Consider the following 26,615-nt stretch of genomic DNA (forward strand, 5'->3'; position numbering starts at 1 on the left):
GAAAGTCTGGTTTACGTTACAATGATTTACACATGGATGAAAGTTATTCCCGCACTGGGCACCTAGTGCTCTCGCGCTACAATACAGACTAAAGTTCTTCCCACACTGGGATAGACACAGTAATAACCTCTTCCCTTTAAGGGTTTATCTACTGCTTCGCTTCTCCGTAGGTGGGGAGAGAGGGGAGGAAGAGGGAGAGGGATAAAGGAGTCATTCAATGGGATTTTTGTAAAAGAACACACATTATTATCACATTCAACCGAAATGACAGTGGGCCCACGTTGCAAATAAAAGTCCTATCTATAGACGGCTTTTCCCCAAAATAATAAAGGTCAGGGCGCCCCTAAACACTGTTACCAGCGTCAGTTCAAAGCACTGCTTCTCTTCGCCCTTAACACTTTCAGCGCCACGCCTGGTTTTCCGTTTTACCGCTTGAATGCCACCATCGGCGCCAATGTTAACGTTAATATCGCCTAATCTATGTTTTAAATTATGGCTATGTGTCTAATCTGCCCATCGCATTATCAAAGACTATTTTCCAGTCAGTGCTGTGAAGACAGATTGTTTTTTTATCGCGTCGTTGCCGTTTCAGAGCAGTTAGAAAAGCCCCCGTTTTGATATAAAAAACAGCTCATTCTGGAGCATTCTATGAAAATCGTCTTTTAGTGGAATATTCCACAACGTTGATATTCGTCGGCCTTTTTATGAATCGTTTTCAAATAAACGCTAGATGATCAATATTATACGTGCACGCAAGCACATTACGGCCGCGCACTGATAATCGCCTCGTTGATTTCCTCTCGGACTTTTACAGTGAAACCGAAAGAAGACATTTCACAAAACAGCTTATAACTTCATCAAACTTACTCTGATTATCCTACCACTGATAACATAGAGTCCTTACCTGACATCAGATGGTATCCAACTGGTATATTCCAATTCCTGATCACCATTCGAAAAAATCGATACGTGTATGGATCCAACGCGATACAGTAGAACTCCATGATCCGCGGGGATCTGAGGCTCCAGAATGAACTCTAGTAACCCCGGCTGGATCAGTGAACTGGAAAATGTGGAGTACCGGATTTTTTTCCCCATTCATTTTCATTGAGTCCATTCCAAAATCACTTATGTCATCTGGGAGACGACAGGGGGCGCTTTTTTCCACAGTGATCGCCGGCGCCCCTCGGCTATACTCGGGTAGGCTCGGGTGATGCAATAATTTTTCAGATCGCAAAAAAAAAAAAAAAAAAAATAATTCCGAGAAATCTCGTGAGTGGCACTCAAAGTGTTAAAGAGCCTGCGCCGCACAGAGAGAATGTCTACCGATAAAGTTTCAGCACTCAGAGCGCTCGCTGTAACCGGCTTGAGTGTACTTAACCAAGTGGCGGGCCTGCTCCCACCACCAACTGGTGAGATGGCCGTCGAGAGGTCCCGTGATAGCAGGCAGCGGGGCTGGGTAGACGTTGGGCAGGTGACTGCTGGGGTAACGGCTCGGAGGGGCTGGAGGAGCGTGCAGTGTAGTGACGTCCGCTGCTGGGCTGAAGGGGTGGGGCGACACGCGGGCTAAACTGTGGTGCTAGCCTAACTGAAGCTAAGCTGTGGGTCGTGGTAAACCCCCTGTCATGACGCCTATACTTCAGCTAAAACGCAATGTGGGCAATATCTACCACACTCTTCGGCAGTAGCTCGTCTGCTTCTTCGTTCACAATGTCTCTTCCGCATTAACTAAAAGCTAAGCTATTGCATACTGATTACTAACCCGCTTCGTAACTGGGTTTATATCTCGCATGCTTGATGTCCGGAGCTCCAGCTCCGTGCCACCTCTTCCCTCTCTGGAAAACGATGAAGAGAGAGTTCCTCCGTCGGCGCCACGCCCTAAGCCCATCCTTCTTCACCTGTGTCTCCCTGCCCAACGTCGCCACCAGCTCCCCCTGGCGGTACCTGTATCATGTCCCACTATTAAGTGTCAATGTTAGGATAGGGAGGATTGTTGTGGCTGATGGTTGTTTAACACAGCAGGAGACGGTATTTCCAATTTTAACAAGTAGGTAATTTATTTAGGAAAAGAAGTTTTAACAGCAAAAGCTATGGCTCAGTAGACGGTCACCACAGTTGAAGGAAAACACTCTGACTCCCCAACCCCCCGTTCCCCCAGATAATACCTTCCCAGCCCTGCCCCGACATGACAGATATGATGACGTAACATATTATATCAGATATGACATGACGTACATTAAGATGACACATAGATTTAACATAGAAGAGAGAATAAAAACAGAAGATAAGTCTAAAGGTTTATCGTCCTGAGACAAAGCTGGAGTCTGGAGTCAAGATTAGTGAAAGAGAAAATGAGTGTGTGTGTGTGAGTGTGAAAGAGTATATGTGTGTGTGTGAATGTGAAAATGAGTGTGTGTGTGTGTGTGTGAATGTGAAAGAGTATATGTGTGTGTGTGAAAGAGAGAGTTCAGATTAGTGAGGTTTGTGTGTGTATGAAAGAGATAGAGATGAGATGTGTGCGTGTATATGTGTATGTATGACAGAGAGAAAAGAACAAGATATGAAAGCGATATGATGTACGAGATTACAAGCACACAACGTGCCGTACTGAAATGTCCATCTGTCCAAGTTGTTTTAAGAACGTCAGCCAGACCGTCTTTCAGCACTGCTTAGTTGACCCATATTAAACTAGTTCACCTCATATACACATTTTCCCCAACAGGATCAAGAGAGGTCAGCAAGTTAAGTGTCAATGTTAGGATAGGGAGGATCAAGAGCGGTCAGCCAGTTACACAAATCAAATCAAATCAAATCAAATCAAATTTATTTATAGGGCCCGACAACACACGTTAATGTCCCCATGGGCCGTACAGATCTTCTTTAAACAAGTCAAGCCGAGCGGGGCAGCCGTAGTACACAAACCAATGCCGGATGAGTGCGGCGGCGGTGGTCTTGGCGGTCTGATCTTTGGTCGGGATGGCGATAGTGAATCGGGTAAACATATCGGTCAACACCAGGACGTTCTCGTAGCCGCCCGTCGACATCTCCAACATGGTAAAGTCCATGGCTAGAACTTCCATGGGCGCAGTCACGTTGGTGCAGGTCATCGGGGCCTGTGACTTAGGGAATACATCCCGGGCCAGTGCACACCACTTGCACTGTTGCACCCAGCCATTCACCTCCGCTGCCATTCCTATCCAGAAGTAACTTCGCCTCATCAGGTCTATAGTCCCCCGCCTACCAAAGTGTCCCCTGTAGTCGTGTTGGGTCTCATATATGTGTCTCCGCAGGGCCGTCGGCACCACCAGTTGCAGGACCTCTTCCCCGTCTCGGGGGTCGCTAATGCGTCGAAACAGTACTTGATTGTGTAGGCGGAACCGCTCCCATTGCCCGTATAACTTGCGGAGGTATGGGTTCACATCCTGCAACAAGGCTTTAGTGGGTGGGGTCCCACGGGTCACCGCCTGCCATACCTGTCCCAGTTCGGGGTCTTCCGCCTGGAATTGCCGTAGTTCGTCCCAGCTGTATCCGCTGTTCCCCTTCTGTGCCATTATTTGTCTTGCGACGATTGCCGGGACCCCCGGCGGGTCGGTCCGGTCCTCGGGGCCTAGGCGAGCCCGGACTTCTTCCGCCGGGATCACTATGAAGCCTTCGCCGGTCGGCCTTGCGGCTAGAGCGGGGGCCCGCGACGGGCCGGTCCGCGCCTCGGGGCTCAGGCGAGCACGGACTCCTTCTGCCGGGGCCACCTGGCCCGGTTGCCTCAGGTCGATTGCTGAGACTTCCGGCGGCTCAGTCCGTTCCTCGGGGCCCAGCCGAGTATGAACGCCTTCCGCAGTGATCGCTAGAAAGTCTTTTTCGGTGTCCGCTACTTCTGGTTCTTGCCTCATCGGGATGCGTGACAAGGCGTCGGCATTTTGGTTGAGTCGGCCGGGCTCGTATTCGGCCAGCTGGGCGACCCAGCGCTGCTCCACCGCCCCCAAATTGGCCGTGTCCAGGTACTGCAAAGGGTTGTGGTCGGTGACCACAGTGAATTGGGAGTAGAGCAGGAGGTCTCGGAACTTCTCTGTGATCGCCCACTTCAGGGCGAGGAGCTCCAGCTTGAACGCGCTGTAGTTCCGGTCGTTTCTTTCGGACCCTCGTAGGCCCCTGCTCGCGAAGGCAATGACGCGCTCTACGCCCTCTTGCTTCTGACTCAGCACGGCTCCCAGCCCCAAGTAGCTTCCGTCCGTGGTCACTATGAAGGGGAGTTGGAGGTCCGGATATGCCAACACCGGTGGCGTCATTAGGCACCCTTGCAGGTGGTTGAAGGCCTCCTGGCACTTTGGAGTCCATTGGAAGGCCTCGGTCCGTCCTTTAGCGAACCCTTTCTTTTCTTTTCCCATGAGGGCATGCAGAGGTTGCGCCACTTGGGCGAAGTGGGGCACGAATCGCCGGTAGTACGACATGAATCCGATCACTTGTCGCACTTCTTTCGCCGAGCGTGGCGCCGGCCAGTCCTCCAGGGCCTTTACTTTGTCGGTGTCGACTTGGACCCCGGCCGCAGATACAATGTGTCCCAGGAATTTTACTTCCGCCTTGAGGAGGAAACACTTCCGGGGCTTGAGTTTGAGGCCGTGTTCGCGGAGGCGTCCGAACACCAGGTCCAGCCTCTGACAGTGGCTCTTGAAGTCCTGTGAGAACACCAACACGTCGTCCAGGTAGACCAACAGGACATCGAAAGCCAGGTCCCCTAACACCGCGGTCATCAACCGCTGGAACGTCGCCGGCGCATTGCACAGCCCGAAGGGCATACGGGTCCACTGATAGAGGCCGAAGGGCGTCGTGACGGCCGTCTTTTCTTGATCCTCCTCTTTCACCGCCACCTGAAAGTAGCCAGCCGTGAGGTCGAGGGATGAGAAGATTTTGGCCTGCCCGAGGGCATCTAGGGACTCCTCTATGCGGGGTAGAGGGTACGCATCTCGGTGGGTCACAGAATCGCACAGAGCCGTCTTTCTTGATCACTATCACGGCTGGCGACGCCCATGGGCTACAGCTCTCCACTAGGACACCCTGAGCGACCAGGTCTTGCACGTGTCGTTTCACCTCCTGAAAGATGTGAGGCGGTATCCGGCGGTGCCGTTGTTTGATGGGATGTGCGTCCCCGGTGGGGATGTAGTGAGTGATCATGGTAGTGTATCCATAGTCTCCGTCGTCGAGGGAGAACACCGTCTTGTGTTTCTCCAATACCTGGTTCAGTCGGTCTATTTGCCCCTGGGCGAGGTCTTGGAGGTTCGCTTGCACGCAGGGGTGCAGTCGTAATATGGGCGGAGGCCAAACGGTATCCTATTATTATGCAAAGTCTAGGCACTTATCACCTAGACTTTGCATAATAATAGGATGCGCGCACTTCGAAGCCCAAACGCCGTTTGACCGCGGTTGCCCAGCACTGCACCGCTGCTTGCACGGGCACGGCTAGTTGTCGGGTCCCCCCGGCGGCGGCGGCCGGCATCGGGTTGTCTCCGGCTTCAATCGCCGTCACCCTCAATCCTCCGGCAACTTCTTCCACGGTCACCCTTTCTTTGGGCAGTATTTGACGGGGCGGTGGAGTTCCGCCAGTCGGGACCGGGGCCGGAGCACGATGGCTGCAGGTTAAATTAAAATCAATTATCATTTATTACTGTATCTACAAATCCTTCCGCTTAATCATCTTCCCTTTATTCATTTGCTTACTCCTTTCCCTCCTCCTTTTTTCATCAGTGATTCACTGTACATATGAAAGAGTACAGGTTTTAAAATTCTGCAACAGGGCTGTGCAATTGTGCAAAAAGTATGAACAGTGTGTGTAACTTTCAATAATTGACTTTCTATTTTATACTTATTATACTTATTTTATACTATCTTGTTATTATCTAGCACAGCACTCTCAGGAGCAACACAGAAAGAAACATTTCATGCAAAGTATTCTGTATTCTGACAACTAATAAAGAAACTTGAAACTTGAAGTCACCTGAGGAAATGGGGGGGGGGGGCAGGTAGCGGGTAGGTAATAATAATGTCAAAGGCATCCCATCAAATTGATCCGGGGCGTATTATTATTATGGGATGCCTGGGCACTCTGCTCCTCTCTCCAGCAGCACAAGCCCACCACGCCACACGCCTCCCGACCGTCAGTGACGTGTGCATCACGTGTCCGTCTCTGCCCGACGGTACGTCCCCTCCACTCTCCCCGAGAGCCATTCGAAATAAACAAGAGCGAGGAGGGGGCCATTGTACCGCCCTGTGGCCCATGTGTCACGTTTATCATCATCAGTCGATGGAGAGGGGGGGTTACCGAAGTTGGCATCAATAATAAAGCCCCACAAGTCTCACGCTATGTATCTGTTTGACTGAAACCATAAATAGTGTGAACTTTTCTCGCGCTGCCAAGGCTATCACACTTGGAACCAGTAAGGTGAGTGTTTTAATTTTTTTTTAAATTTTTATATATCTTATTTTTTCCTGTACATGTGTGTTCACCTTTCCAAAGTTGCGAGAGCTCTACAGTAGCCTATACCTACTGCGCTGAACACACAGCCTGGCCAGCTGCATGTCGCGGGCTTAAAATGGCGACAGTGAGGGGGGCGAGTAGTTTTGTTTCGGGGGGGCTCGCCGTCTCCTCCTCCGCGCTGAAGTGGCTACAATGTTAATAAACCATAATGTAGCCGGTTCACTTCTCGCTCGAGCCCGGCGGCACGCGATGGAAAGTTGAGCGGAAGGACGACAACACGCGCCAGAAGGTAGATTGTAAGTAACAAGCTGTCTGTGCTCGGGGAACGTTCCACGCCGCGCGCGTGCACAATGTTACTTTGTAGCCGTGACTCCCTTGTTTCTGTTTGCTTTCAGTGATAAAGGTTTGTTTACATACCCGACTAAACTGGCTGCTGATGGGCTATATTAGTAGCACCGGGCCTATTTAGCAACAGACAGCTGTCACAATTTCCCCCCATCCATCTCCCTCTACCTGTCTATCTGCATGTCATGTGTGTCATATGTTATGATGAATTGAAAATGGGGGACCCTGATGTAAACGAGACGAAAGTCTTTCTCTGGTCTGCATCCCCTTAACAATTGTGTGTATTGAGCTGTACTGTACTGTCTGTAACCATTCTGCAATCTGTTAATAACGTTTTCAATCAATGATAATCAATCAATCAATCAACCTCTGAATTAAGTTTGAAATGATGTGCTGCCAATCATAAGTCGCTTTTGTTTTTATTTTCTTGTTGTGGTATCGTTTTATCATGACCATAGGCTATATCCATTATGGCTGGATAAACATGTCTAATTTATTTATCGATTTATAAATGTAGCCAAACCTATATATGCACAGAAGATCTCAATCTTAATTGGTTTAATCTTTGTGTTCCAGGCTCTATTTGTTTTCTATTAAGGCTACCTTGCGGGTTTTTCACAAACCATGCAAAGCCTTTGTTTTGTAACTTTTAGCCCCAGACATGCTATAAGAATGCAAACAGTTGTCTAGGTTACTTATCATGTCAACATTGCCATGCGTGTGTGACACTAGGGATTAGAGCAAAGCTTTCCCAGACAGCTAATTTGTGTCTGATGTCCAAGTGATTCCCAACCATAGACGTGCAGCTTAATCCAGCTATCTATTCATCACCCATGCCACAGCTATTACCCCTCGACATAAGCCAATTGCCATACTATTGTTGCTGATGGATGGCATAACAGCAGTCATTCTGGGTGAGTGGGTCTATGGGAGTATATGGGGATTTAGTCGTCTTGGACATCTCATAGAGCATCAGCAGATAATTCAGCTTGTCGTAGGGCTGTGCGTTACTGCGGTGGAGATTTGAGCTTGTGGTGGTTGTGTGTAGATAAATCTCACACAACCTTAGTTTGAGGCCTGTCCCAGTCTCTCTGTCTCTTGTGGCTTAAGCATGCTTATGTTATTATGCCAGGTCTGTAGTCGGTGCACCATTCTTTTTAATTCAAGACGGTGACAGTCATACAATTGTATTTCAGGCTGTTTTTGTGTTTCTTATTTTGTTAAGACACAGCTGACTCTGGACCTTTTGTGTGTTTGGACTTTGTTTTTTGTGTATCAATCTTCCACGTGGCCGGGAACTATTTTGTTATTGTTGAATTTCACCTCTTCTCTATGTCGATGTGTGTTCAGGCAAATTACCTGCAGGTCTCTATAATATGTGCCTGCGGAAGTCAGCTGCTAGCCCCCAGCCCTTTTCTCAGAGTGGAGGAGAGAGAGAGAGAGAGAGAGCAGTGTGTTCCACCCCTACATCCAGCGCCAGCAGGTTTGGGTCAGCAGTAAGCAGCCTCGGCCGCTCTGCCTGGCTGGTTAACAGCCTGTGATGTCAGCCATTTTAGGTTGGACGGCACGGTGCATTGCTGCTCTGCCATTTTTCTCTCCCTCCCCTATCCACTTTTAACGCCTGCACTGCCAGTAGCCACAGCAATGCAGCCCTTTCGCAACCCCCACACGGCTCCCTGACCCGAGCGCAGCCCTGAACGGGACTAGAGCACATGATGGGATGACATTGCACGGGGAACACCCGTTGCTGAGGGTTTTCTCATACGGTCGCCGTTTTCGCCCCGAACTTCACAAACGGACAAACCCGTTTGGGCCTCGGTGTCATCAGAGAGGCGTGGGTGGGGGGCAAAACCGCCAAGTAGACTCTGTGAGAGGTCGGAGTGAAGTAGAAGCTCTGCGCGTTGAGGCGATAGGATTGGTACAGAGGAGAGAGAGGGGGAGAGTGGCAAAGGATTTCTGTTTTGATGTGGGGTTGATAACTGGTTGGGTTTAGGTGTCTTGAGGCCTGTTTTGTGCGTCCGCGCCTGCTTACCCTATAGCGAGCGGATAGACCAACCCGGCAAGCCCCTGGCTGTTCTGATCCAAGCCAAACCCGGGGGGACACTGGACACAGGCAGGCACTGAGTGAACAGGAAGAGACGCCATTGGCTCCGGCCAATAGCGTGTGTTGGCGAGGGCGACCACACCTAGCTGGGGGACATGAACACCGCGTGAGGCACTGAAATAGGAGCAGAGCAGGGACTCTCCAATCACCACTCACACAGGGGCGTGTGGAAAAAAACAAGCCTTGCTCGAGCCACGGACAAAATGGCATATGAGGTGTGTGTGCGACCCGTGTGTGTGTGTGTGCGACCCGTGTGTGTTTGTGTAGCCCCGCGTGTGCTTGTGTGTGCGCGGGGTTCGGAGAAACGAGCTGGTGGGAGAGGGAGAGGGAGAGAGAGGGGGTGGAGGTGGTTGCCATGGGGACGGTAACACACCAGTGGCGCTGCCGACCTGTCTCCCCGGGCCCAACTTGTTCAGAGTGGGGGGGGTGAGGGAGATGAGACGGGGGGGGGGGGGGAAGAAGGAGAAAAACGAGGGGTGGGGGAGCATGAGAGAGAGAGCAAACATGGAGAGGGTTGTATGTCTCTCCCAACTGTTCCCTATCATAGTAGCGCCTCACATGACAACTGTTGCAGAGGTAGGAAGTGATGAGAAACCAACCAAGAGACAAAAACAGACAAACTATCGGCGTTTCCAGCCGCATCTGTGAGTTAGGAGGAGCGGAGAGGAGCAGATTGGTTAGCATACTGTGTGTGGCGAGGCTATTCCAAGCTGTAGTCCTCTCCCTCTCTTTCTCTCTCTGGCGAGAGCGAGTGCTATTCTTGGCCTAGACTCGGAGGATATAGGCCTTGACGAGAGCTGGGCCGTCCGGGGCACGACAGAGGGTCATGCAGCACAGGGCCGTGGACGTGGGCAGGATTATATAGACTGGGAGGCCGGGGACGAAAACATTCTGTTTGTGTGTCACGCTCGGGAGGAGTACTCCCTGTGTCACACGGGAAAATGGCCGCCTAACTGCCTCAGTAAACAAGTCTCACACAGAGGCATGCGGGATCCCACCCCCGCACGCCACACACACACACACACGCACGCGCGCACACACACACACACACACACACACACACACACACACACACACACACACACACACACACACTCTCCCTCCACTCAGAATCTCACAGGAAAACCACATACGCAAACACATCATCGCTACACGGCCAGACTACGCTCAACATTTCTGACCCATGCGAGTTCTTGGCCAATGCTCTCATACTCGGTGAGTCAACAGGACTCGTCCTAAGCCCCGCACGGCCGAGGGGAGAGCTTGCATTGCAGATCGCTCCTCTCTCCTCACCTGCCTCGTGCGCCTGTGGAACAGGTTTTCTCAGCGAGACGTTTCTGTGAGACACTTTTTTTTCCTTGCTGAGGCGTAACTTTCGCACGACTACCTGGCACGTTCGCTCGCGGGGGGTTGCGCCCCCGCAAGAGTCGCGGTGTAGGTTTTGGCCCGTTCCAGCGGCTCTCAGCCATTCCCACTGCCCTTCAGTCCCAACTGCGACGGGTTCTTTTGGGAGGTGGGGGGGGGGGGGGGGGGGGGCTGTAGAGTTTGTGTGTGTGTGTTGACTGCTCGTTGTAGCTAGGGCAGCTTGCATGGGACATTGAAACACACACATGTACAAACACACTCCAACACACTCGCACACACTCAAACACACTCACACATTGAGGATCAGCTCTCAGGTTGTGTCCACTGAAGAGCTTGCCGTGGAACATTCCAGGCTTCGCAGTGCAGCGAGGAGGGAGGGAGGGAGGGAGGGGGGGAGGGGGGGGAGGGGGGGAGGGGAGGTGAACGGTCTGTGATTGTAGTGCGGAGCGAGAGGGTGGGTAGACGAGCGGGGGTTGGTAGGGGAGGGTAGGGTGGGGAGTTGTTGGGTGTGTGTGGAGGGAGGGGAGGCGAGGGAGGGGTGCATCAAGGCAGAAAATTCCTGACTGAAACACCTCACTGCTTCCTCCACCACAGTTAACACCCCTCCTCGTCTCCTTCTTCCCTCCACTCTCACCCCCAACTCTGCCGCCCATCCCCCACCGCCCTCTCCCGTTCTCTCTCGTCCGCCGTCACCCACTCCCCCCCCCCAGACCCACGTGATGGATGGCTGGGACTGCCCACCCATAAGCCTTTGTGTTTGGTCATGTGACCAGCCTGCCTTGGCAGCGCCGTGCCCCCTGATGCAGAACTGAATGGGGGGGGTGTAGGAGGAAGGGTACAACGGCCCAAGCCAGGGGCAGTTATTCTCTTTGGGGGGGCGGGGGGGAGGGGGGGGACAAGGGGCATCACGTTCCCTCCACAGTGGCAAACTCCCATTTGCCTGTTAACCCTTCACACGCCACTCCAAGGAGAGTTCCGGGCTACTGTTCGTGGGGAGAGGAGAGGAGGCGTCCCTCAACACTTCTCCATGTTTAACTGTAAACAGATCGATCCTTCGCTTTCTGTACAGGAGAGAGTGAGAGATCATTTTACTTTTTCTCATTATGACACGGCGTCTGCGTCAAAACTCCCGATCCTGGCCGGGGGGGGGGGGGGGGGGGGGGGGGGGGGGCTAATAAACAACAGAGGCTGTGCAGACTAGGATTGTACAGCCTCTAATCTCCCAACCTGGGTAAAATTTTTCTTTTGGGGGGGGGGGGGTTGGAGACGTGCAAACTCTCAATACGTGAGCTCGGCATGAAAGGGAAGCTGGAGCACCCTAGTACTGCAAGGGTTAACTGGGCTCTGAGCTAATGTACCGTGACCTTTCTGTGGCAAAGCAAGGCCTTGTGTGTGAGTGAGAGGGGGAGCACCAGTGACTCAGTGCGGCCTGCATGTTTGGTGTAAGGGACCAGGATTAGGATAAGATGGCTGTGACCTACATTTCTCAGGTGAGACTTGGTCAAAACACGGCGACAGAACTTCAGCTGTTTGTACACAGTGCGTACAAGCCCAACTTGGATATGGGCCGTCTACCGGCGAATTACGGTTGGTTCAGATTCGGCGGTAGTTCGGTATCGATGTTAAAGGACTGCCGTTGAGGTTTGGACTTGGACCGGCTTCTGGGTTTTCATTGTGAATTTAAGTGAAACTTTTGAGCTTTGGCTGCTGTGTGTGTGGCATCAGGTTGGTGTGGTGTGGTGTGGTTGTCCTCCAGTACTGCACCACTACCTCTCGACTCGAAGTGGAGGGAGGGAGTGAGCGAGGGAGCAGGGGAGGGAGGGAGAGAGAAGGAGAGGAGGAGGAAGGGGGGGGATCACACTCCTCACAGGAAGCTTCGCCATTTTGTGTGGAGGCAGGGGATTTAGAATGTAGGTGAAGAATGAAGAACGCCTTCATAGGAATTCTTTGAGATTGGCGATTGTCCGCCAGAGCGTTTTAGGTTCCGCGTCCGTACCCGCCGACGTCGCTCTGTGTGAACACCAAACTTACAACAACAACAAAAACAACACGCTTCTCAAGTCACTTACTCAACTAGATTTTATTCCTCAATAATCACTTGGATGAGTATTTCTGTAGCGGTCTGCCTGGCAAGCCTTGGAGCTATGTTGGAGGCTCTGCATAAAAAAAAAAAAAAAAAAAAAAAAAAGGCCAGAGCGCTCCCTCTGAGGGGGTGTGTTTGAAGGAAGGGAAGTGAGAGAGAGGGACAGAGTCGTGTGGGGGAGGGGTAACAAGAGGGTAGACAGGAGCTCTCTCAAAAAAACAACCTTTAGTGAAGAAGCTGAGCCTGGCTGCACACCCTCCTAAAGACTAATAGTTTTAACAGGAGAGCTGAGGAGAGGACGTTATTTCACAGAAGAGCAAGGATAAGGGTTTTTTTAGAGGCTCAAATCAACACTTCTTACTGGCATTTTGAATGTTTTACCTTACCTTTCTTTGCCAGTGGGCCTATGCAGTATGTGTTGCATCACCTCCTCCCTCTCTCTCTCTCTTCCAACATAACTTCACTTATGGTCAACAAAACGACCTACAGGCATATTGTGATGAAAAGAAAATGCGTAGAAATGACTTGTTTTCTCTTCTCCTCTTATTCCCAGGTTTTGTTCTCTAGTTCCTGGTGAGGAAAAGCAACAAGTGAGGATCCCCGTGGTCATGTCCCCCCCCCCTCCTCCCCCCCCCCCCATGGCTGGTCCATAGTTCGCCCAGAGGCGACCCCACCTTCTCGATCACACCCCCGACCACAGCCACTCGACTCCCCTCCCCCCACCCTGCGGTCCCACTATGGCCAGCAAGCGGAAATCCACCACTCCCTGTATGATCCCCAGCAAGTCCATGCGCTTCTTCCGGGAGGAGCCGGAGCCCCCTGTCTTCCCCCGCCAGGCCCGGGGCTTGGCGGGGTGCGGCCGGCAGAGTCCCCCGGGCCTGGCGTGGGAGTCGTCCTCCAGGGCGTCGGAGGCCGGGGACGCGCTCGGAGACGGCGCCAGCAGCTACACCTGCAGGCCCTGTAGCTTCGAGACCCACGACCTGAACCTGTTCCTGGACCACGTGTACAGCGGCCACCCGGACTTCCGGGCGGACCCCAGCTTCCTCTGCGTGGACTGCGGGGTCTCCGCGGCCAAGTTCGAGGGCCTGGCGCTGCACAACGCCCGGGTTCACCCCAGCACAGTGAACACCACCCTGCAGCTGAGGAGGCGAGACAGGAGGGCGGTGGTGGAGCAGCACATGGTGACGGGGACGGAGGCGGGAGGCCGGGACACTGAGATCTCCATCACCAAGACCCCCATCATGAGGCTGCTGAAGGGGAAGTCGGAGCCCAAGAGGATCGTCGTGTCCCACCAGGCCTCCTCCTCCTCCGACGAGCCCTCCTCGGACCCCCACCCCGTCCCCGCGAGCAGGGAGGCGGAGAAGAAGGAGGCTCCCACGGTGATGGTCACTCACGTGCCCACCATCGTTCACAACGGAGCGACGACCAAGGTCGGCCTGCCCTCGGCCATTCAGATAGTCAACGGCTCGGGGGCGCTGCCCATGCTCAAGACGGCCATCACGCAGGTAGGTGGCGCATCAGAGCTCCGTTTTGCCTGAAGGAATGATTCTGGATTCAGTAATGTAATGGAAAAAAAGATATTCCAATCTATTCTGATTCCTTCAGGTGGTGTCCGTGGTCCAGAACAGACACGTCCACCAGTCTTCTCCCATCACAGTCTCCTCTGCTCACTCCTCCACCTCCTCTTCCAAACATCTTCCTAAGGTACCTGGCTTTTCTCCTTGTGGACTTTTTGGCTCTTGACCCACTTCTTCAGTCATATTGAAAGGTTATTATTATATTTAGTCTTTTATGTCATAAGTAATTAGGGGTGTGGACATTTCTTGATTATAAGATTCATCACGATTATTAAAAATAAAAATTTAAGAAATACATTTTTTATTTTACTCTCTTGCTAGCTTTTATGTTATTTTACTATTTTTGCTCCACAACTGTAAAGCGCCCTACAAATCAATTATTATTATTATTATTATTTATTATTATTATTATTATTATTATTATTATTATTATTATTATTATTATTATTATTAAAGCTAGTGCTCTGGTCATGCATCCACTCGACTCAGAGAAAATACAGCATCAGGCTATTCTAAAAGTATTGATACTAATTTACATTTACATTTAGTCATTTTATCCAAAGCGATTTACAAGTTCTGTACGACAAGTCATCAGGAAGGGTACAACTCTATCAGCTGAGTAACAATGTTAAAGTGTTGCTACAGTGTAGGTTAGTTTATTAGGACAAGTGCATGATGGTAAGGTTAGTTAGGGTTAGATTTTCTTTATTCTTTTTTTTTTATTCTTTTTTTGAATTTCAGATAATGGTTGAAGAACTAATACTGATACTAATAAAAAAAGTATTGAACCGTTTTTAACAGCTGGGTATTGAGATACCTTTCTAGTATCTGTATCATGCAACACTAGTAAAGACATTTATTTTGACATTCTGATTTAAGATTTTTTTTTTTTATATATATTTTTCCCCCCTCCATTTTCCTCCGATTTTTTCTCCCATCCCAATGTTAGTCGTTATGCCAATTCCCAATCCCCTTCCTGGTCGCTGCGCACTTACCCCCCACAGTCGGTCTGGGAGAGTGGAGGCTATCACGTGCTTCCTCCGACACACGTCCAGCCAATCAACCGCTTCTTTTCACCTGGCAGCGCGGACTTTCACTGAGAGGGCGTAGCGTGTGGAAGGATCACACTATCCCACTCAAGTCCTATCCGCGCTTAGCAGGCGCCCCGACCGAACTGTAGGAGTCGCTGTTTACAACGACCCGGACCCACCCCGCCAGCTTCTCCCACCCTCTAATACTGCCAATTGTATTAGTGTGAACGGCCAGCCAAGCTGGTGACAACCCCGGAGCTGTGAGCTGGATTCGAACAGGCGAATCTAGCCGCCCCGGGGTTTGGTGACGAACGCAATCTCCGTTACGCCACCTGACCGCCCTGATTTAAGAACTTTCTAAATAAAAGTTCATGTATCTTAATTGATGAAAAAGTAGCCATGTGCAGTAATATAGATTATAAAATTGAGGATGTAATATATTATTGAGATGCATCGTAGAATTGAATCGAATCGTGGACAGCTGAATCTAATCGAATCGTGAGGCCAGTGAAGATTTACAGCTCTAAGTAATGTGGGGCAACAGTGGCTCGGGAGGTAGAGCAGTCGTCGTGGTAATCCGGAGGTTCCCAGTTCGATTCCTGCTCCGGCTCCCGCGCAGCATGTTGAAGTGTCCTTGAGCAAGACACTTAACCCCTAACTGCCCCCGATGAGCAGGTTGGCACCTTGCAGGGTCGCCTCCGCCGTCGGTGTGAATGGGTAAAATGTGAGGAACAAATGTAAATATAATATAAATTCACCATTTCATGTTTCCCCCTCCCCTGTACACCAGGTGATGATCCCTCTGAGCAGCATCCCCACCTACAGTGCATCCATGGACTCCTCATCCTTTCTGAAGACCTCCTTCAGTAAGTTCCCATACCCCACCAAGGCAGAGCTCTGCTACCTGACCGTGGTCACCAAGTTCCCCGAGGAGCAGATCAAGATCTGGTTCACCGCCCAGAGGCTCAAGCAGGGCATCAGCTGGTCCCCCGAGGAGATCGACGAGGCCCGGAGGAAGATGTTCAACACCATCCTCCAGACCACGCCCGCCAGCCCGCAGATCCACCGCCAGAGCCACGGCGCCCAGCACACCTTCACCGTTCTGCCGGCCTCCCTGGGGGCCTCCCTGGGGGCCGCCGGGATCCCCCACCTCCTCCAGGGCTCCCTGGTGAGCCAGGGGGGGGTGATCGTCGCGCAGCCCGTCATGGCCAACGGCATCCAGCTCAGCGGCTCCCCCATGGCCTTGGCGGTCACACCCAAACCGCAGGCCGCCGCCAGGCCCATGATGCAAGCCCGGCCCGCCGCCGCCCTGGTGGCCGACAAAGGCATCAGCATGGTGGTGGGGACGGTGGGGAGCAGCGGTGGGGGGAGCAACGTCATCAGCAGCAGTAACAGCAGAAGGAACGGCAGTATTAGCAGTATCCTCGGCAGCAGCATGGTGCTGACGACGGTGGGAAGCAGCAGTGGGGGACACGTCATCAGCAGTGGTGGGGGACACATAATAAACAGTGGGGGAGGACACGTCATCAGCAGTGGGGGACACGTCATCAGCAGTGGTGGGGGACACATAATAAACAGTGGGGGAGGACACATTATCAGCAGTGGGGGACACGTCATCAGCAGTGGGGGACACGTCATCAGCAGTGGGGGAGGACACATCATCAACAGTGGGGGAGGACACATCATCAGCAGTAATAGTAGGTACGCTGGAGGAAGCATCAGCAGTATTCTCAGTAATAGTAGTAGCAGTATTATTAGAAACAGCAATAACAGTAGTAACCATATTGGACAAGCGACTGTCATCAATCTTAGCCTCGGGAGCGGAAGCCACAGCAATACCGCGGTCAAGGTCAACAGCGTCAGTAACGGCAAGAGCGTTAGTAACACTTCCAGCAGCAACAATAAGAACATTGATATCGGCAAGACTAACGCCACCAGTGCTCCTAAGAGTAACACGGGTGATAAAGTTCCCACTGACATCAAAAGCAGCACAGACTGTAACCCCAACAATAAACACGTAAGCGGTAACGGACAGAAGAGCAAAGACATTAACGGCAGTAGTGGCAAAAACGGCAGCACGAGCCCGACCAGCGCTCCCACGGGTACAGCCACCCCTACAGCCACACCTACAGCCTCCGCAGCCACCACTGTCCCCAGCGCCGCCGCTAACTCTCCAGCCCTCAGGACCGAGGCCGCTTCCTCCCCCGCCTCCTCGTCCCCCGCCGCCCCCCCCAGACTGTCTTCCCCCTCCCTCGTGGCTCCTGCCGGCGGCTCGCCCGGGTCTCGGACGCTGCTCCCCAGCGCCTCCTTCCTGGACCCCAGCTTCTACAAGAGCAAGAAGTCCCAGGAGCAGCTGAATGCCCTGAAGGACAGCTTCCTGGTCGCCCAGTTCCCCAGCCAGGAGGAGGTGGACCGCCTCATCGCCCTGACCGGCCTCACCGTGCGGGAGGTCCGCAAGTGGTTTAGTGACCGGCGCTACCACTTCCGCAACCTCAAAGGGTCGCGCTCGAGCACCGGCGGCCAGAGCAAGTCTGCGGGCGGAGCAGGGGGCGGCTCGGGCACTTCGGGGGGGAGCGGCCCCGCGGGCAGCGCCACCCCTATGGACCTCTCGGACGGTAGCGCAGCGGCGGCGGCCAACAGAACGCCTCAGCACCATGGCCCCGCTCCCCTCAGCCCTGCCGGCTCACAGACCCCCACCTCCCCCACCACGCCGTCTCGCCGGGCGCCCAGGGCCCCCTCCCCAGACTTCACAGCTATCCGCTACAAAGAGAGAGAACCTCACCAGGTCAGACTCTGCTCATTGTATGTCGTCTCAGAAAACTGTCCCGCGTGAAATGTGTTTTTCAGGAGCTTTGCAATTGGGGCTGGCCAGATGAACAGTGTCTCAATATGCGCCTTGTTTCTGACTGTTTAGCAATATTTGATCACATTGGTGTTTCCATTACAAATTACACTTTAATTCTAATACTGATACTATGTCAGATCTTTTACATAATTTTGTAAAAGAAGCACCAAACCATGCAGACGCACTTATTATAAGATGCCCCACTTAGTACAGGTGGTATTCAGAGAACCAAGGTTAATGTAAATGACCGTTCACTCACAATGTAAGCTAGGGCACCCCAGCTCAAACACAGACTGGGAAAGATATGTATGCATGTCTGATAACGGAAAATAAACGTGCTCTACGGTTTAAAGGAACTCGCCAACTCTTTGGGAAGTGAGCTTATTTGCCATCTACCCTGTTCCCCGTACCTGGTTCAACTAAATCGATCAAAAGTCCCATTATCCAGCTTAAATTAATTCAATGATTGAATTCAGGCTATGTCGGTTTCTCGAAGGCTCATTCGGGCTCAAACAATCTCGTTAATTCGAGCCAGACTTCAGTAATCAGGATAATTGCGCGTGGCCGCCTTACCTGAAAATGGGGAGGTGTCGATCGCCGAAATCCTGATTTTATAACGGAATAATGGCAACTCCAGTCAAAGCAAGAGCGTCTTTTTTCAAGGCTGACAAGCAGGAGAGGATAATGAATGCTTATGAGGAATATAAGACCATAATCATGGCAAAATCAAACACTGCCACGGCTGCGAGAGCAAGACGAAGCATGGCAAAATATCGCAGACAAGTTAAATGCGTAAGTGTTGGGCAAATGTATATTATTTATTATTTCAACTCTTTCAGAATAAGTAGATAAAAACAAGCCCAAAGAGTATCTAATTGATACGAATTAATAGATACTTATGAGGATATCTGTACTGTATGCGCTTAGGTATCATCTACTATATAAATACATCATCGCAACCCCTGAAATAACGGTGTCGGAGAGGTTTGGAGGCTATTAACAGTTTCACTATTAATCAGGTTTTAATCTGTTTCGGACATCATCCATAAATGCATTGAATTGATTAACCTTTGGTTTATACCAGTCATGTTCATCACCTTTTTCATCATCAGATAACAGTGCTTGAACAGATAAATGCATTTTCTCAAATTCATTCATCAAAACGTCAAAGGCTTGCAATTGCTCATTCACTTTTCTCACGTCCACGTCATCAAGTCCGTCAAACAGCGCATCTCCTCAGACATTTTAATCCCAAATAAACATTTTCGATTTGTTGCCATAGTGATTTAGCCAAACTTGCTTCGTGGAACCGAAAAGCCTGACTTATGTCAAGTTATCCTGAAAGTTATCCGGCTAACTCAGTTAGCCACGTACGAGGAACAGGGCCCTGGAGTTGGACAAGCAGATACATACCCTTTTCTTCTCTGTGCATGCATTAGGCTTAGGGAACAGCCACTCTGTTAGCCTAGCTTAGCGTCATTCACTGAAGTAGGTGTGCCAGTGTAGCCTAGTTCCCAGCAGTCACGAAATACAATCCAAATACAACTCCAAAACTTTCCTGTAAACATGTTGTGACCTGTATTTACTAGGGCTGTCCCCGACTAAGGATTTGGATGGTCGACTAGGAGTGGCCAAAATTTGCCGTTAGTCGACTATTTGTCGACTTACATTTTTTTTTTTTTTTTTTTTTTTTTTATCATTCCATTTGGGCTGTGGGGGGTGCTTAACACTTTTTTTCTATGGAGAAGTTCCCCTTCTTTGCAGGGCTATAACTTTTTAAATTGTATTGCTAAATTGACATTACTATGGCCCATTCAACGTCAATTATCTATTGTTCAGGATGTGGGAACGTTATACTTTTTCATTCACATATTCATACTAAAATACGGTCTAAAGTATAAATAAATATGTTTTTATCGTTTTCTGCAGCATTCTGCAGAACGTGATTTATAGCCCTAAATGCATTATATTGATGATCAAATACAGTTTGATAGCGATCGGCGCGAGATAAAAAATTTCAAATGGACGTGCTTCTAGAAGTTACTACTCATCATCTGATGTTGACCGGATGGGGGGGGGGGTCGTTTATAATTCCGTGGCCAACGTTAGATGATTCATCTAGTGTGGGTGATATGATCATTAGAGCAGTTTGTATCGAACACGGTAAAAAAAAATACTGAAACTTACCCCAGTCTCCTCGGGCCGTTGGGCGATGAGCGTGGAGCAAAAATATTCCTATTATGGGATGTTGAAATATGCGATCCATCTCCAGGTTGTATAATAGTATATACGTCCAAATCATGTTGTTTATAGAGTTATTGGTAACGGATCGCTATCCATTGTGTCTAGCTCGAGTCCCGGGACCTATAGCGAGTGATCGGACCGAATTTGGATGAGCACCAGTTTCCGTTTCCGGTTTGGGCGATCCGCCACCAGATGGCGCTCTTGAACCGTTGGAGAGTTGAGAGGGGATCAACAGTAGATCTCAAGTCTCCGCAGGAGAAATATGATTGCGATCACAGATTTTTGAAATATTGATCTCAATGACGTGTTACGGCGTCATTGGCAGAATTAGCATGGCGGGGAATGACGAGTTAAGGCGTCCTTGGCGATTAAAGTGTTAATGTCTGAAGGAGTCGACTGAAGGCTTCTTGTCCTCTGCAAAAGCATGCAATTGGTCCACTGATGGATACATCTTGATATTTGTCTAGTCTAGTGTGTTCATTAGATGGGTGAAATCCTCTTTCAGTGCCTCTGTGCCTGTTTTCGTAGGCAGTTAGCCTCTGGTATGCCTGCCATTAGAGTTAGCCACGCTTCTAGGCTTCTTTTATTTTGGAAAGAATGATAAAAAAAAGAAAAAAAAAAATTATATTCGACTAAGAGGTTGGCCAGTCGACTACGGCTCCTTTCGACCGATAGTAGACTAATCGATTAATAGGGGTCAGCCCTAGTATTTACCATGTGAAAAAAAATGTATAAAAAAATTTGACATTTTCGTTTTCTAAGCAGATATGTACTTTTGCCAAACCACTGCTGCCTGGGCACAGTGATTTCATCACCTCAAAAGCCATGTTGTTTAAAAAAAAAAAAAAAAAAAATGTTTTTAAAATGTATTTCTCCACGTGGTAAATACACAGGTCACAACATGTTTACAGGAAAGTTTTGGAGTTGTATTTAGAGTGTATTTCGTTGTTGGGAACTAGGCTACACTGGCACACCTACTTCCAGTGAATGACGCTAAGTTAGGCTAACTGTGCGGCTGTTCCTAAGCCTAATGCATGCACAGAGAAGAAAAGGGTATGTATCTGCTTGTCTAACTCCAGGGTAGATGGCAAATAAGCTAATTTCACAAAGTTAGCGTGTTCCTTTAAGAAACGCAAGTAAATTCTCACCTTAATCACAGACTCAGACCCACTCCTATCCGAGCTCCTGGGGGGGGGTCATCAAAGAGAAGCCGGCTATTCTCGGTCCTCGCCCCACAATGGTGGAAGGAACTTCCCACCACAGTCAGGACAGCTGAAACCCGGCCAATTTTCCGCCGTAGACTAAAAACACACCTTCAATCAATATTTGATATGAACTTTCAGATATGCACTTTACCACTAAATAATCGTCCTTGTCTATATTACTACCTACTATGCTAATATGTCTTTACTACTATGCACTACTCAAGACTGTAGCACCCAAGTCTCAACACTGTTTGATGAACATTGTTACTCAGCTGCCAGAGTGGTACCCTTCCTGCTGACTTGTTGTACAGAACTTGTAAGTCGCCTTGGATAAAAGAGTTAAGCTAAATGACTAAATGTAAATGTAATGCACAGATTTAACAAAGGAGACGTTTTAAGAGTGAAGCTTCCTCTGGCGACGTACGGCCCCATGCATAATCCTGATGTGCTGCCAGAGTGCTTTCTAGCAGCTTTAGTGTTGTTAATATCTTACAAGATACAAGGTACTTTAATGCTTTAGTGTTGTTACTATCTTACAAGGTACTTTAATGCTTTAGTGTTGTTAATATCTTACAAGATACAAGGTACTTTAATGCTTTAGTGTTGTTAATATCTTACAAGATACAAGGTACTTTAATGCTTTAGTGTTGTTAATATCTTACAAGATACAAGGTACTTTAATGCTTTAGTGTTGTTAATATCTTACAAGATACAAGGTACTTTAATGCTTTAGTGTTGTTAATATCTTACAAGATACAAGGTACTTTAATGCTTTAGTGTTAATATCTTACAAGATACAAGGTACTTTAATGCTTTAGTGTTGTTAATATGTTACAAGATACAAGGTACTTTAATGCTTTAGTGTTGTTAATATCTTACAAGATACAAGATACTTTAATGCCACACAACGATGGTTGGTGGTAATGGTTTGCGGTACAGTTTGTTAAAAGCACTGGGACATCAACATGAAACATCAGACATCAAACGCCCCCTCCCCATCTCCCAATCCCCACAATAAATATATATACTGTACATAAATACATACAGGACAGTCACATGTAACAGCGTCAGTCAGTGACGGATGCTTGCCCGTCTTGCAATTGCGTTCGAGGATGATTCAGGGAGATGCAGCTCAAGGCATCGCTTAATCAGAATTGGAATCAGAATCAGAAAGGTCTTTATTGCCAGGTAGTTTACACATAAAAGGAATTTGATTTGGTCGTTTGGTGCGACATTAACGGACAGACAATTAAGGTAGAATAAAATAAAATTGAATATAAACTCAATTAAAATAGAAGTAGAATAGAATTATAAAATGAAATAGGCCAAATTGTGCACAATGTGGTTGAGTGTATATACACTAATTAGAATCAAAATAACAATAAAATCTGACCGCTCTCCATACTACATTACTACATTAGTGATCATGAGCCAGAGAAAGTCACTACTGTGGATACATCAGCGTTTCCGTTAGCCGGTAATTACCGGTATTTGACCGGCAAAATCTGTTGAAGTCCGACATATTTAATCTCTCCGGTCTTAATGTCCGGTGAAAATAATTCCCTGAGTCTAAGCACAATTTGATTATTTGAATTGTATTAAAATAGGCTAAAATTAAATAGCCTATGCGATGAACGAAACGATCATTACATTTGTTTCCTCGTTGCTTCTAATAATGACAACGACGTTGTCAGCGAGAGCTTAGTGCTGGGTGTGCAAACTTTTGTGAAGCTGCAGAGCCGGAGCAGCAGCAGCACAATGCAGTATTCCAGCAGTACTCCAATTCAGCCATTTTCAATTCAATGTTGGGTGGGGGGCGCTGCTGTGCGGTCCCCAGAAAAGAGCCAATAACAGCTGAATCAGCTGCTCTGCAGCGCCATACTCTTTGCAAATAAGTCGTTGCGAGGTGGAGAGAGTCGTCACGCAAACCCACGATAATGTTGCCGTCTCTCTCTGCCAAATTTCTCAGTTCTTCGCTTGATATAATTAATACAAATGTCCAATATAACGGAATTCGTTAGCTCATAAAAATGTGATTATAACAGACTGTTGTTTATTAATGTCGGGCGACTGCCCACAGACACCTATTTGATTTAAAGTCGGCAGCAGCACGAGTCTCGGGACTTATTTTATTTGGAATATAATGACTTTATACGCAAAAGTAGCCTAGTTTTAAGTAAAAATATTATAAATCTACATGCCTTGATGATGTCATTCTTTTGTTTTGTTGTCATTCTTTTGCCTATCAATTGTTTTTAAGCTCAATAAACTCTGACCGGAATTTCTCTCATTTGACCGGTAGATTGAAATCTACCGGACACTGAGGCCGGCAACAATTTTTTCTAACGCAAACCCTGGGATACATCCCACAAAACGTCCTTGCCAGGTTGTGAGTGAGCCCTGTCCACAGCGTCAGTCTCCCATGCCGTGCGAAAAAGTTTGACGGCGGAATTGTAAAAAATGCAAACCTTTTCTGTGAATCCGTGACGGAACACATTACATTTGGGTATATATACCTCACAGCCATATCTACAACTATTTTAACTGAATGCCTTCTGGGTTTTGCACGTCACTCATGGTGTTTCCTCCTCCCAGTTAAGGGCTCTAGAGTCCAGCTTTGCCCAGGACCCCGACCCTCCTGGGGAGGAAGTGGACCGGCTGAGGACCGAGACCAAGATGACCAGACGGGAGATCAACGGCTGGTTCTCCGAGAAGAGGAAGAGGGTGGCCGTCGAGAGGAAGAGGGAGGAGGCGGAGCGGGCGGAGAGAGAGGAGGAGGAGATGATGATGCTGCTGCACGCGGAGCGAGAGGAGGCGAAGAAGAAGAAGGAGGAGGAGGAGAGACCGAAGGAGGAGGAGAGACCGAAGGAGGAGGGCTCGGGTGAACTGAAGGTCAACCCCATTAAGATCAACCTGAAGATGCTGAAGGTCACAGAGGCCAGCGGAGCCCCGACGGAGAGCGAGTGGTCGGACGGTCCCACCATGCCCCCCCCGTCCGGCGCCACGCCCACGCCCTCTCCGAGCCAGACTCCGTCTTCCACCCCCAAGCCGACCCCCTCCCAGTCCCCCAGACCCTCCCCGTCCTCCACCCCGACCCCCAGGGCCTCCCAGTCCCCCAAACCCTCGGCCATCCGCGGCAAGAAGACCGCGGAGCAGCTCCACCTGCTGAAGCTGGTGTACGCCCGGACCCAGTGGCCCAACGCCTCCCAGTACGACGAGCTGATCGCGGGCACGGGGCTGCCGCGGCCCGAGGTGGTGCGCTGGTTCGGCGACTGCCGCTATGTGCAGAAGAACGGCCCGCTGAAGTGGCTGGAGGCCTACCAGCACACAGCCCTGGAGGAGGATGTCCAGAAAGGGGACACGCAGATCCTCCAGGCCCACCTGGAGTCGCACGGCAGCCTGGAGGAATCCAAGGTAGGCCTCCTGTACACCCACACCGATGAATGAATGAATTTTATTTGTATAGCGCTTTTCCAAACAAAGTTACAAAGTGCTTTACAGAGGGCGGTCAGGTGGCGTAACGGAGATTGCGTTCGTCACCAACCCCGGAGCGGCTGGATTCGCCTGTTCGAATCCAGCTCACAGCTCCGGGGTTGTCACCAGCTTGGCTGGCCGTTCACACGAATACAATTGGCAGTATTAGAGGGTGGGAGAAGCTGGCGGGGTCGGTCCGGGTCGTTGTAAACAGCAACTCCTACAGTTCGGTCGGGGTGCCTGCTAAGCGCGGATAGGATCTAAGTGGGATAGTGTGATCCTTCCACACACTACACCCTCTCAGTGAGAATCCGCGCTGCCAGGTGAAAAGAAGCGGTTGATTGGCTGGACGTGTGTCGGAGGAAGCACGTGATAGCCTCCACTCTCCCAGACCGACTGTGGGGGGTAAGTGCGCAGCGACCAGGAAGGGGATTGGGAATTGGCATAACGACTAACATTGGGATGGGAGAAAAGTGCTTTACAGACATGTTAAAAACGGCAAACAGCAAACATCAGGAAAGGTGAAAAAATCTAAATAGAAGATAAAACAATAAAAACAGCTTATGCAATCAGAGCTGACCTAGACCCATAACATTAGGAAAAACAGGGTAAGGCGTTCCAGAGCATGGGTGCCTGGGCGGCAAAAGCCAACTTTGTTATAAGAATATGAGTAAATAGTCCTGAAGAGGAGAATCCAGAGTGACGTTTACAGTACGCTCACTTCCAACATCCTATCGGCTCGACTGGTCCTTGACAAAGTAATGCTGGTCCCAAATTAACATAGTCGGGCGATGGCATGTTGTGAAATTGAATTGTACTTATTCAGACGGGGTCTATGTTACCTAAATATAAAATCTGGACCACTCATTTGTCAAAACACTTATAGTTGTTGAAATGGTCCAATTTGTCAAAACATCAATGGAGAGTCTGGGCGCTGCCATGATGAATTGACTGCGATTTTGAGTCGTTCCAATCAATATGTCAGCCTCCAGACAGCAGATGGACTCTTCCTGCACTGTGGAAGATTGTTAGAGATACCTGCACCATGTGTAAACATGGCAGATAAGAGGAAAACGTCAACTTCAAAGACATTTCTTCAAGCAGGGTAACACTGGGCTCTGTTTTACATTTGTGTTGTTCACGTTTTATTATGCTCTAGAAATGAGACTGCTGCCTTTTACAGTTCACCAACCAGAAGAGCTTGAATGGGAAATTGCACTGCGCGTCTTGCTGCACATGAACATAGACTGAAACTAACTTCTGATCTCCCGGTCAACGGTATGTCAATTTTATGGTACTTATTCAGAAGCATTTTATATCCGGCCCACTTATTTGTCAAACACTTACCCCGAAGTTGTTGAAATGGTCCAACTTCTCAAAATGTCAATGGAGAGTGTTTACTAGGGGCTGACATCTTGATTAGAATGTACAATTAGTTATTTTCACTCCAAGTCACATTGGATTCATTACGGCAACCCAGTAAACTGGGTATGTGCACAATTAAGTGCAGGGTAAGTGTTTGACAAATAAGTGGCCCGAATTTTATGTTTAGGTAATATGAAATGCTTCTGAGTAAGTACAATAAAATGACTCGGGAGATCAAAAGTTTGTTTGTCCAGTTAATTTGCCCGGCTGTGATATGAAGCAAGCAAAGCATAGCGGTAACGTATACAGCTGTGATATGAAGCAGGCAAAGCGTAGCAGCAACATACAGCTGTGATATGAAGCAGGCAAAGCATAGCAGCAACATATACAGCTGTGATATGAAGCAGGCAAGCGTAGCAGTAACATACAGTTGTGATATGAAGCAGGCAAGCGTAGCAGTAACATACAGCTGTGATATGAAGCAGGCAAGCGTAGCAGTAACATACAGCTG

General features: G+C 49.4%; 1 protein-coding gene across 1 annotated transcript in view; it reads left to right on the plus strand.

Moving 5' to 3' along the window:
- Nucleotides 1–6,235: 6,235 nt before the first annotated feature.
- The window catches only part of zhx3b (zinc fingers and homeoboxes 3b), a 31,388-nt gene continuing 11,008 nt past the window's right edge, over nucleotides 6,236–26,615 (plus strand). The window contains exons 1-5 of the mRNA XM_084333539.1: nucleotides 6,236–6,430; nucleotides 12,917–13,868; nucleotides 13,969–14,067; nucleotides 15,762–17,756; nucleotides 23,861–24,679. Coding sequence (XP_084189665.1) covers nucleotides 13,101–13,868; nucleotides 13,969–14,067; nucleotides 15,762–17,756; nucleotides 23,861–24,679 — 3,681 coding nt within the window. The 5' untranslated portion in view covers nucleotides 6,236–6,430; nucleotides 12,917–13,100. The remainder of the gene's footprint in view (nucleotides 6,431–12,916; nucleotides 13,869–13,968; nucleotides 14,068–15,761; nucleotides 17,757–23,860; nucleotides 24,680–26,615) is intronic.

The sequence above is a fragment of the Notolepis coatsorum genome (assembly GCF_963971535.1).
Source record: "Notolepis coatsorum genome assembly, chromosome: 17".
Lineage (NCBI taxonomy): Eukaryota > Metazoa > Chordata > Actinopteri > Aulopiformes > Paralepididae > Notolepis > Notolepis coatsorum.